Source organism: Felis catus, chromosome X (genome assembly GCF_018350175.1).
Source record: "Felis catus isolate Fca126 chromosome X, F.catus_Fca126_mat1.0, whole genome shotgun sequence".
Lineage (NCBI taxonomy): Eukaryota > Metazoa > Chordata > Mammalia > Carnivora > Felidae > Felis > Felis catus.
Window position 1 is genome coordinate 33629154 of NC_058386.1, and position 13079 is coordinate 33642232.

Genomic DNA, 13079 nt, shown 5'->3' on the forward strand with positions numbered 1-13079 from the left:
TTTGGAGTGGTGCCAGTCGTGGCCAGGGCTGCCTGCCAAGTGAGGCAGGGCAGGAGTCACTTTGGAGGCAGGTACATTGAGTAGAGTGGTTGCCCAGGAGATGGCCAGCGTAGAGCATGCAGTGCTAACAAGATGGATGGAGAGCGTTACAACTGGTTCCCATAGGCATTTGGCTATCTAGCCTGGGGAAGAGCAAGAAAAATGGTGCCCACCAGCACTTTTGTTCCTGGAGGAATCTCTTGCAGATCTCTACTGCTCTGAAACTTGTTCTAAGATTAGTGGATAAATCTCCTTCGTGTACACCCCAGGCGCTTATCAAACTGTTGGTTCTGTGCTATGTCTTGGGCTGTTTTTTTTAGTATGTTGGCTTTTTAAGGGCAGGAACTTGGTTTCCTATCACTCTTGAACTCTCCCAGAGTTAAGCCCTAACAGTTTTCATAACCAGACATTATGGGCACTAGTCTTCCCAGTACAGGTTCCCAGTGCCAGGGGTGCCCGGTGTGGGGTCTAATTGTCTTGCTCCTCCGCGTTTGTGATGTCCCTCTTGTTTGCAGTTAGTTGTGCCACAGGTTTGGTTCCTAACCACATCTCTACTCCTCTTACCCTCTTTGATATTGTCTAAGACTAACTGTAAAGATCTGCTGTGCCAGTCTTCAGGTGATTTTCAGAGTTAGTTATATACATGTAGTTGATGCCTCAGTGTGCCCATGGGATGAGGTGAGCTCAGGATCCATCTACTCCATCTTATGAACGTCTGTTTACTTTGATTCTAATTGTTCAACTGGTTAGTAGTTAGGCTTTTTTCCCCCCCAGAAAGTAGTGCTACAGCAAAAGTTTTTGGTTTCTCCTGGGGGAGCTGACTTGCTGCTGAAGTGGTGAGTGCACATATAAAAAAAAAGCTGTTGGGAATAAAAGGTGGTGGCAGAGTTGGGGAGGTGGGGGAAACATGTGTTTAGCTTTTGTGGCTTTGGGTGTGGCCACGGACTAGTAGGGCTATCTTTGAGTGGAGGGTCCCAGAACATGGACTTCCCTCAATAGGGTGATGACCCAATAGGGTGCGGATCCACTTGACCTTTGACTGATACAATGGTCCACTGGGGAAAAACAAAAGGGCAGAATTGGTGCTTCCTCTGGTTTTAGCCTCCTGTTTATGTCATCACAGCTAGTGATTAAGGGCTTAACTCTTTAATTTTTGGCTTGTTGCTTCAATCAGCTATGCTATCACCTTAAAGCACAGTTCTCCCAGCTCAGCTGAGCACCTCCTGACAAAAGTAATGACAGTTTTCAGTTTTCCCTTCCTGAAGCACCACTAAGAAGCCCAGCCCTCAAACCCCTGACCACATTGAGCAAGTATGGCTTGTGCTTGAAATACAAAATGAGTTTTAACAAATTTGCTCCAAAATATTTTATTCATATAAGTTTTATATAAAAAAAACAAAATAGAAGTTATGTGTTACACTGAATAACACATTGAAAGCATGTGTATGGTTGTGGTTTCTAATTTCTCTATAAAATCAACCAGCCACGATGGAATAAAGAGAAAGAGTAAATATCATATTCATAATTTTTTGGTACACTTCCAAGTACAAAAAGCATCATGGTAATTTTTAAGTGCAAAGAAAGCTCATATTAAAATAGACTTTAAAAATTACAAATAAAAATCTGTACATCAAGGATACTTTTAAGGCCTTTCCGTGTGCATGGCACTCTGTTGGACGACAAGAGGAACTGCGAAGAGAAGAGCCATGGCATCAGGTGTTGCAGGTCTGGCCCATTTCAGCCTGCAGGACCATCTCCTCTTTTCTCAAGGGGAAAGTATCGATCAGGTTGAAGAGGGCCACAGGCATCACCAGGGAGACATAGCGCTCCTTGTCCATGCCATGCTTATCCACTAGCACCATACTGAAGGAATAGAGTGGGATTCGCAGCAACAACCTACGGCAAAGAGAAGATTGTCAAACCTGGTTCTCAAGGGCCCCGTTGGACCAGCCAGTGCCCTATAGTGACACGGTATGCAGCATAAAGGCTTAATACCACGAAGGACTTACCCATCTAAAGACTCTTGCTACTCAAAAGATGGTGCTTGGACTGACAGCCATCACCTGGGACATTGTTAGAAATGGAGAATTCCATGCTCCACCCTAACCCTACTGAATTAGAATCTGCATTATTAGCAAGATGCCTAGATGACTGGTATGCACAGGTAAGGTTGGGTAGCACTACTTTAAATTTTTTAATGTTTATTTTTGAGAGAGTATGTGAGGGAGAGGCAGAGAGAGAGGGAGACACAGAATCTGAAACAGGTTACAGGTTCTGAGCTGTCAGTATAGAGCCTGACGTGGGGCTCAAACCCATGACCTGCGAGATCATGACCTGAGCCAAAGTCAGACGCTTAACCGCCTGAGCCACCCAGGCACCTCAGATAGCATTACTTTATGGTGGTCAGGAAGATACTAGGCCTGCATTGGTGCTCTATGCCAATAGCTGCTACAAGGTATGTCCAACAATGCTAACATTTCTTTTGCCTTAAATTGGAGTCAACTGAAATTTACAGACTAGGATTGCATAACCACGTACACACTAGAACAATGGTTAATAGGAGTGATTTGACCTTTTAGGGAATATTTGGCTATGTATGAACACATTTTTTGTTGTCACAGTAGAGTGGTGCTTGTGGCTTCTAGTGAGTAGAGGCCAGGGATGCTGCTTAATATACTACAACCCACAGGAAAGTATCTTCCGACAAAGAATTATCCAGTTCCAACGATCAAATAGTAGAGGTTGAGAAACCCTGGACTGGGTGAAGCTGACAGAAATAAGTTTCTAAACACTGTAGTTCTGGCCCATTCTGGCTTATTCAGTAGCCAGCTCAGGACTGCAGTTAGAGGAGATTAAATGTCGTCTATACCCCAGGTATATTAATTTGGTTAACTATACTTTCTTTGTACCTCAAAGTCTGATGTTTTTTTTCTACTCTACCACACTAGAATTTATACTGAGTAAGTTATTTTTATATCAACAGAAACATGTTTAGATGAAAGAAGTCAGAGAAAGCAAACAAGCTGGTAAACTGAGCCCACTGATAAAATTGAGAAGACACTGGGTGGGCTTATTTTATTTTTTAATTTAGTTAGTTATCTAGAGATTATGTGTAAGATAGAATACACACTGCCATCTGTATGTAAAGTGAAATATTCTTCCTCACACAAAAGGATCAAGGGAAAAATATTCACTACTCAAAATCCAAACTGATTACGCTTTCCTCTGCCTTTTAAGAGGGAGTTTCAGGGAAGATGAGGACAATTTATATTTTATCTCAGTGGGAAGCTAAACTGCTAATCCACTGCTAGTGACTAGAAATAAAAGACATTAAAATATTTCCATCAGGTCTCCTGAGGTAGTAAGATGACTGAGAAATGCATTAATGAGTGTTTGTAGACCATGAAGTGAGTCAAAATGGAGAGAGAAACTGCTGTGCATCTTCAAAAGAGGAATATTTAGTGTTTTTCTGGGGGAGGGGAGAGGGATTACCTATGGCAGAGGGGTCCCAGAAAACAAGAGTAGAAAAGAAAATAGGTTTGGAGGGAGAAAAAGGCCAAGCAATGTTGTGGCTGCAACCGGTGGGAAAGGGCAACCAATGAAGAATTGGAACATTTGATGTTATAGTGCTGAGGCTAGGATGGAAATCTCCCATGATGCCACCATCTGCGACCACACACATTCCTCATGTGAGCCTTGTGCCTTGATAGAGCATAAAGGAAAAGAAAAAACTACCATGGGAAGAAATGAGTGTTCAGATCAGCAGGCTATCAACAGTCACTAGGACGTGTCCCACCATGGCCAAGAGACCACAGAAATCTTGGAGATGGATGTCGGGACACCCCACAGGTTGAGGGGTGGTGCCAGCAGTGTGTTGGCGTTACATGAATGCCTGTCATCAGATTGGAATGAGCTCTTCCTGAAGAATACTGTAGAAAACTCTTTAGACTCAAAAAATAATGTGGGATGTTCCAGTTCAAGATGGCAGTGGAAGAAGATTCTGAACCCACCTCTTCCCATGGGCACAACAAATTTACAACTTCGTTTGGAACAATTTCCTCTGGGGGAAAAAACCCGAAACCAAGCAGTGCAACTCAGCATTTCAGGAAATGAGAACAAAGCCACATCCAAGTGGGTAAGTAAAAGCTGAGACACACTCTCACCAAAAAATTCACACACCTAGCAGTGGCCCCAAATCAGGAGGGAACTGAAGACCTGGAACCTCTCCTTGAGGATCAAAGTGTTCCCACCCCACTTGGGGAACCCTATCTTTTGAGACCTGCACCTGAGAGAGTCCCCTAAATGTCTAGTTTTGAAAACCAACAGGGCTGAAACCCCTGAGACCTGTGGGTCTGTGGTAAATTGAGAAATGGTTTTTATAGGACTCATGTGCAAACTCACCCCACGGTGCAGCCCAAAAGCAGCCATCTGAAAAGCACCCAGACATCAGGTGGAAGAGGCTCCTTGAGAGGGACAGCACGCATGCACGCACACATGAGCAGGGGAGGGGCAGAGAGGGGAGAGAGAGAGAATCCCAAGCAGGCTCTGTGCTGCCGGCACACAGCCCGACACAGGGCTCAATCTCACAAACTGCAAGATCATGACCTGAACCGAGATCAGGAGTTGGACACTTAACCAACTTAGCCACCAGGTGCTCCTCCTTTGATCATTTTTAAGTGTGTGACTGAGGGGCAGGGGCCTGAGGGATACTCTCCAGGGACAGAGGCTGGTGGGTGCCATTTTCACACTATACCTCTGTGTTGCTAAAGCCAGTGGCAGTCATCTCTTTTTCATTTTTGGCCCGTGGGCTACTTCTTCACACTCTTGCCAGCAGGTGCCATCTTTGTGTTATCCTGCCTTCTATAACTGGTGGGCATGGTCACTCTCTCTCCACCTTTCTCTCTCCCTCTGTCCCTCTCCATCCATTTCTTTCTCCCTGGCTTGCACACTCAAGCTCTCTCGCTCCCAATCTGTTCCTGATGCTGTCCCTCCCTCCAGCTCTATCCACCTCTTGCTCCCCAGCTCTCACACACACTGTCTCTGTCATACTCATCCTCTCTCCATCTGTCCTTTGTGCACTCTCATTTTCCATTTCTCTCTCCCTTTCCCTCTCCTCTGTGTGTGTGTCCATCTCTTGCTTTGTCTCTCTGGGTGTGTCTGTTTCTCCTTTTCTCCAACCCCTCTCTCTCTCTTTGCCACCCTTTCTCTATGTGGGTGGGTCTTTCTACCTCTGTATCTCTCTCTCTCTCTCTCCCTTTGTGTGTCTTAGTCTTCCTCTGTCCCAGCTTCCCCTTCTCTTCCTTTCTCTCCCGTCTCTTCTTCCCTCTACCTCTCTCTACATCCCTCTTATTCCCATCTCTGTTCTTGTCTCTGTCCATCTTGGTCTGTGTCTCCCTCTACCCTCTCTCTGCCAATGTCTCTCTTTCTGCATCTCTCTCTGTATTTGTGTGTCACCTTGTGTGTCTTTCTCCTTTGCTCATTTCTCCTCTCTCTACTCCCACCTCCCTCTCTCCATTTCCTCTTTCCCTCTAACCATCTCCTCATTACTCTCTGTCTCTCCCTCTATGTGTGTGTCTCCTTTGCTCTGTCCCCCTCCATCTCCGTTTGTCTTTTTATCCCTTTTTCAGTGAGTACCATCTTTTACACTCCCCCTCTGCTTCACTCAAGCTGGAGGACACGATCTTCACACTTTCCGTCTGCCTCCCTACAGCTCACTAGTATGTTAAAGAAAGGAGCTTATACCTTATCTGGCTCCCTAATACTTGCTGATGCTGCTGCTGGGACACTTCTACATCATCTGGCTCTTCGGCCAGTGTTGCTTACACCTGTATAGGACAGCAACCACCATCAAGAGACAGCAAGAAGATCAGACCCAGGAGTTCAATCTTTCTGTGAAAGAGGCCTCTTAGCTTATCATCATAGCTACAGCATGAGGGAAAGGCTTCTAATTAAATACACATCTACGGACTGACTGTAAACCTTTCAGAGACCTTGGACGGGAGACGCTATTTTTGTACTCTCCCTCTGCTGCTCTCCAGAGTGCTAGCATCTATTGCAGGGGAGCTCATATATGTCTGGTGCCCCTGTTTTTATATCTAATATAGTACCATGGTTTTCACAGATGCCACCCAAAGGATACCACTTGATCACCTGGCTCAGTGGCCAAAAGGACTTGCACTCCTGGGTGCCACAAGACTAACAATCAAGAAGGCAGTTCTTGGCAGTCTATCACCTCTGGGGCACTGTGCAGACAGATTACAACAGACCCCATCTTTCTGTGAAAAATCCCCACTTGCTTATCCTGGAGCTTCATCCTAAGGGGCAGGCTTTAGATTTAGAACACATTTAGGAACCTCCAAAGGGGCTCTCAGGAAACATACACCAAGGGATGCCATCTTTGTGCTCTTCCTTTGTCTCACTACAGCTCACCAGTATGTCCCAGAGAAGAGCTTATACAGTGCCTGAGGCCCCAATTTTTGTTGCTGATGCCCAGAGAACACCTCCCAATCACCTACTGGTGGCCAGTGGAGCTAACACTTTACAGTCTATCCATCCATCCACCCATCTATCATTTGCATACTTAACAGCTGCTGATTGAAAGTCTGGCTTCCAATGAGCCTGAATGTAAGTGCTGAGATTCTCATCTTTCATACACTGACACATATTGACACACTCTCAAATATTGGAAATGATTGAAAATAAAATGGCCTGCTTAGAGAATCAGAAAGGTTTGAGAGACAACCAAAAGCTAGGGCATGGGTGACCAATAAGGATCATCTCCTACATGAGACCACTCTTTCAATATTGAGAAAGGTGGATGTTTCATCTAACGCAACAGAATATGTTCCGAACAAAATAGTAAGATCAAACCTCAGAAAATAATGAAATGGAGAAAAGTAATTTATCCGATAAAGAGTTCAACATAATGATCATAAAAATGTTCACCAAACTTGGAAAAAGAATGGTTTAGTATCGTGAGAATTTCAAAGAGGTTAAAAAAAATATAAGAAAGTACCAAACAGAAGTCACAGAGCTGAAGAACTCAATAACTGAATTGAAAAATACTTAAGAGGACTTCAACAACAAACTAGATGAAGCAGAAGATATAATAGTGAACTCAAAGACAGGGAAGAAGAATTTACCCATTCAGAAAATCAAAAGGAAAAAAGAATTTTAAACAATGAAGATAGCTTAAAGGACATATGGAAAAATATCAAGCAGACTTTCATATATAACATGGTCCCATTATTCACATGCAAGGGGTCCCAGCAGGAGAAGAGAGAGGGAGAGACTGAAAACTTCTCCAACATGAGGAATAAATAGACATCCAGATCAAGGAGAATTCTAAATAAGAAACCAGAGACCTATACCAAAACACATTATAATGAAATGCCAAAGACAAGGAGACAACCCTAAAAGCAGCAAGAGAAAAACTTGTTACATACATGGAAACCCCCATAAGACTATCAGCATGTATTTGCAGAAGAAACTTTGCAAGCCAAAGGGAGTGGCATGATACATTCAAAGCGTTGAAAGAAAAAAGCTTCCAAACAAGAATACTCTGTTCAACAAAATTATTCAGAAGTGAAGGAGATAGTTTTCCAGATAAGAGTTCATCACCACTAAAACAGCCTTACAAGAAATGGTAAAGGGACTTTATGCTGAAAAGAATGGGCACGAGTTACTAACGAGACCACATAAGAAAGTATACATTTCATCAGTAGAGGGAAATACATAGCAAAGGTAGTGGATTCATCACATAAAGTTAGTTTAAAGGTTGAAATACAAAAGTTGTAAAAATAACTACAATAGGTTAAGGGATACACAAGATAAAAAAGATAGAGTTGTGACATCAAAAACATAAAATGTATCCTTTGGGTAAATGCCTAGTAGTGCACATGCTGGATCAGAGGGTAGTTCGAGTTTTAACTTTTTGAGGAACCTCCATCCTGTTTTCCACAGTGGTGGCACCAGTTTGCATCCCCAACAGTGCATGAGGGTTCCTCTCTCTCCACATCCTCACCAACTCATGTTGTTTCTTGTGTTGATTTCAGCCACTCTGACAGGGGTGAGGGTGGTATCTCATTGTAGCTTTGATTTGTACTTCCCTGATGACCAGTTATGTTGAGCATCTTTTCATGTGTCTGTTGGCCATCTATATATATGTCTTTTTGGAAAAATGTTCGTGTCTTCTGACCATTTTAAAATTCGACTATTTGTTTTTTGGGTGTTGAGTTGTATAAGTTCTTTATATATTTTGGATACTAACACTGTATCAGATATGTCATTTGCAAATATCTTCTCCCCTTCCATAGGTTGCCTTTCAGTTTTGTTGATTGTTTCCTTTGCTGTGCAGAAGCCTTTTATTTGGATGAAGTCCCAATAGTTTATTTTTGTTTTTGTTTCCCTTGCCTCAGGAGACCTATGTGGAAGGCAGTTGCTATGGCTGATGTCAGAGGTTACTGCCTGTGTTCTCTAGTATGGTTATGGTTTCATGTCTCTCATTTAAGTCTTTAATTCATTTTGGGCTTATTTTTGTGTATGATGTAAGAAAGTGGTCCAGTTTTATTCTTTTGCATGTTGCTGTCCAGTTTTCCCAACACCATTTGTTGAAGAGACTTTTTCCCACTGGAAAAAGTCCTTCCTGCTTTGTCCATGATTAATTGACCATAGAGTTGTGGGTTCCTTTCTGTTCCATTGTTCTATGTGTCTATATGTGTGCCAGTATGATACTGTTTTTATCACTACAGCTTTATAATAGATCTTGAAGCCTGGAATTCTGATGTCTCCAGCTTTACTTTTCTTTTTCAAGGTTGCTTTGGCTAGTTGTGGTCTTTTGCGGTTCCATACGGATTTTAGGATTGTTTGTTCTAGCTCTGAAAAATGCTGGTGGTATTTTGATAGGGATTGCATGAAACATGTAGATTGTTTGGGTAATACAGACATTTTAACAGTATTTGTTCTTCCAGTCCATGAGCATGGAATGTCTTTCCATTTCTTTGTGTCTTCTTCAATTTCTTTCATCAGTGTTTTATAGTTTTCAGAGTACAGGCCTTACACCTCCTTTGTTAGCTTTATTCCTAGGTGTCTTATGACTTTTGGTGCAATTGTAAATGAGTTTTATTAATTTCTCTTTCCGCTGCTTCATTATTGGTATACAGAAATACAATAGGCTTCTGTACACTGATTTGGTATCCTGTGCCTTTACTGAATTTATCAGTTCTAGCAGTTTTTTGATAAAGTCTTTTGAGCTTTCAATATATAGTATAATGTCATCTGCAAATAGTGGAAGTTTTACTTCTTCCTTATCTATTTGGAGGTCTTTTATTTCTTTCTGTCGTATGATGGCTGTGGCTAGGATTTCCAGTACTATGGTGAACCAAAGTGGTGAGAGTGGACATCCTTGTCTCGTTCCTGCTCTTTAAGGAAAAGCTCTGTTTTTCCCTATTAAGGATGATGTTCACTGTGGGGTTTTCACAGATGGCCTTCACGATACTGAGGTATGTTCCTTCTAAACCTACCTTGTTGAGGGTTTTTATCATGACTGGACATCATACTTTGTCAAATGGTTTTTCTACATCTATTGAAATGATCATATGGTTCTTATCCTTTCTCTTATTGATATAATGTATCACATTGCGAATATTGAACATTCTTTGCAACCCAGGATTAAATCTCACTTGACTGTGGTGAATGATTTTTTAAAATGTATTGTTGGATTTGGTTTACTAGTATTCTGAGGATTTTTGTATCTATGTCCATCAGAGATATTGGCCTGTAGTCATCTTTTTTGTGGTGTGTTTATCTGGTTTAGGTATCAGGGTAATGCTGGCCTCATAGAACGAATGTGCAAGTTTTCCTTCCTTTTCTGTTTTTTTGGAATAGTTTGAGAACAATAGGTATTAACTCTTCTTTAAATGTTTGTGGCTCACTGGGGCACCTAGGTGGCTCTGTCGGTTAAGCGTCTGACTTTGACTCAGGTCATGGTCCCACAGCTCATGGGTTAGGGCCCCGTGTCAGGCTCTGTGCTGACAGCTCAGAGCCTGGAGCCTGCTTCAGATTCTGTGTCTCCCTGTCTCTCTGCCCCTCCCCCATTCTCTCTCAAGAATAAACAGAAATGAATGAATGAATGAATGAATGTTTGTGGCTCAGTTGGTTAAGCATCCAACTCTTGGTTTGAGCTCAGGTCATGATCTCATGGTTTGGAAGTTTGAGCCCCACAGTTGGGCTCTGCACTGACACTGTGGGGCTGCTTGGGATTCTCTCTCTCACTCACTCACCCAAAATAAATAAAAATAAAAATGAATGTTTGGTAGAATTCACCTGTGAAGCTATGTGGCCCTGGACTTTTTATTTGTTGGGAGTTATTTGATTATGGACTCAACTTCCTTGCTGGTAATCAGTCTGTTCAAGTTTTCTATTTCTTCCTGTTTGTCCAATTTGTTGGCATAGAGTTTTTCATAATATTCTAACTGTATTTCTATGGTGTTGGTTGTTATTTCTCTTTTACCATTTGTGATTTTCTTTGAGTCCTTTCCCTTTTTTCCTTAATAAGTCTGGCTAGAGGTTTATCAATTTAATTTTTTTCAAAAAACCAGCTCCAGGTTTCATTGATGTGTTTAGTTTTTATATCACCTATTTCTGGTCTAATCTTTATTATTTCCTTCCTTCTGCTGATTTGGGGTTTTGTTTGTTCTTTTTCTAGCTCCATTAGGTGTAAGGTTATGTTGTTCAAGATTTTTTTGCTTATTGACGTAGGTCTATATTGCTATACATTTCCCTTTTAGAACTGCTTTTGCTGCATCCCAAAGGTTTTGAACCATTGTGTTTTCATTTGTTTCCATGTATATTTTGTTTCTTTAATTTCCTGGTTGATGCATTCATTGTTTAGTAGTATGTAAATTAAACCTCCATATATTTGTGGTCTTTCCAGAATTTTTTTTTTTTTTTGTGGCTGATTTCTAGTTTCCTAGCGTTGTGGTGACAAAAGATGCATGGTAGGACTACAACCTTTTTGAATTCGTTGAAGCTTGTTTTGTGACCTACTATGTGATCTATTCTAGAGAATGTTTCATGTGATGAGTGCCCTATTTTCTTCATATAATACTTTAGGTGTTAGTTTGTTCTCTAGAAAAAAAAAAATTCCATTTATCAACAACAAAATGCCCTGAGACAGAACGAATGAAAATATACTAAAACTTATAAGAAAAAAAATCTGAAACAACCTAACCTTACACCTCACCCAGAAAAAGAACAGGGGAAGCCCTAAATAATGTTCACAGTCAAAATAAATACAAAGGACTAAAAGGACAGGAAAGATGAAAGAAAAGCTTGCTTTTTGACCAAAACAATCTTGATAAACCTTTAGCTAGACTCACCAAGGAAAAGGGGGCTCAAACAGAAATGCAAGAGGAGACAGAAAATCATAGACTAGTATGAACAATTATACACTAATAAATTAGATAATCTGGAAAAATATATAAAACCCTAGAAACACATAACCTTCCCAAACTAAATCATGAAGAAATAGCAAATGTGAACACATCAATTTCTCAGTAAGGAGATACTCATAATCAAAAAACCTCCCACCAAACGTAAGACCATGTCCATATAGCTTCACTGGAGCATTATACCAAACATTCCAAATTTAATAACAGTCCTTCTCAAACTGTTCGTAAAAATACACGAGGAGGGAACTCTCCCAAGCTAATTTTATGAGGCCAGAATTTCCTTGATACCAAAACCAGATGAAGACACTACAAGACAGGCCCAATATCCCTAGTAAATAGAGATGAAAAAATCCTCAACAAAACATCAGAGGGCTGAATTCATTAATACATCAAATGGATCATTCACCTATCCAGTAATGTTTATTTGCAGGGATGCAAGGATGGTTCAACCTATGTTAATCAACGTGATTCACCACATTTGCAAAATGTGTGGTAAAATGATATGCTCATCAAAAGATGCAGAAAAACCATTTGCAAAATTCAATGTCATTTATGATGAAAACTGTCAACAAAGTATGTATAGAGGAAGCATACCTCAATATAATACAGGCCATGTATGACAAGCCCACATCTAGCATCATACATGATGTTGAAAAGCTGAAGGTTTTTCTAATAAGATCAGGAACAAGACAAGGATGCCCACTCTTACCACTATTTTCAACACAGTATTAGAAATCCTACCCACAGAAATTAGGAAAGAAAAATAAAAGGCATCCATTAAAACTGTCACTACTTGCAGAGAACATATTATATATAGAAATACAAAATCCTAAAGATTCCACCAAAAAAACTGTTAGAATAAGTGAATTAAGTAATGCTACAGGACACAAAATCAAGATACAAACACTAATGATGAAATATCAGAAAATTAAGAAAACACTTTCACAATTGCATGAAAATGAATAAAATTCCTAGGAATAAATTTGAGGTGAAAAACCAGAACACTGAAATCTATATGACATTGATGAATGAAATTGAAGACACACAAAAATGGAAAGCTAGTCCATGCTCATGAATTGGGATATTGTTAAAATGCCCAAGCTACCCAAAGCAATCTACAGATTCAATGCAATCCATATCAAAATCCCAACTATATAATTATAGAATAAAAAAACCTTAAATTTGTATAGAAGCACAGAAGATGCTAAATGGCCAAAATAATTTTGAGAAATAACAAACCAGGAGGTATCATGCTCCTTGATTTCAAACTATGTTGCAAAGCTACGGTAATCGAAACAGTATTATACTGGCATAAAATGAGACACATAGATCAACAGAACAGAATAGGGTGCCCAGAAATCCATACATATATGGTCAATTAATTTATGACAAAAGAACCAAGAGTTTACAATGGGGACGGGGCAATTTCGTCAATTACTGTACACAAAAATAAACTAAAAAATGGATGAAAGACTTGAATATAACACGTGAAACTATAAAACTCCTGGAAGAATAGATAGTAAGTTTATTATCACTGTGATGATTTTTTGGGATTTGACACCGAAATTAAAGGTAACAACAGCAAAAATA

At 40.6% G+C, this 13079-nt stretch overlaps 1 protein-coding gene across 3 annotated transcripts in view; it reads right to left on the reverse strand.

Annotated features, from left to right (window-relative positions):
* Nucleotides 1-1390: 1390 nt before the first annotated feature.
* Nucleotides 1391-13079, reverse strand: part of SRPX (sushi repeat containing protein X-linked) — a 109349-nt gene continuing 97660 nt past the window's right edge. For all 3 annotated transcript variants that reach the window (XM_045051290.1, XM_023249396.2, XM_045051289.1), the window contains one exon: nucleotides 1391-1935. In XM_045051290.1, the coding sequence (XP_044907225.1) occupies nucleotides 1752-1935 (184 nt within the window). In that variant the 3' untranslated portion in view covers nucleotides 1391-1751. The remainder of the gene's footprint in view (nucleotides 1936-13079) is intronic.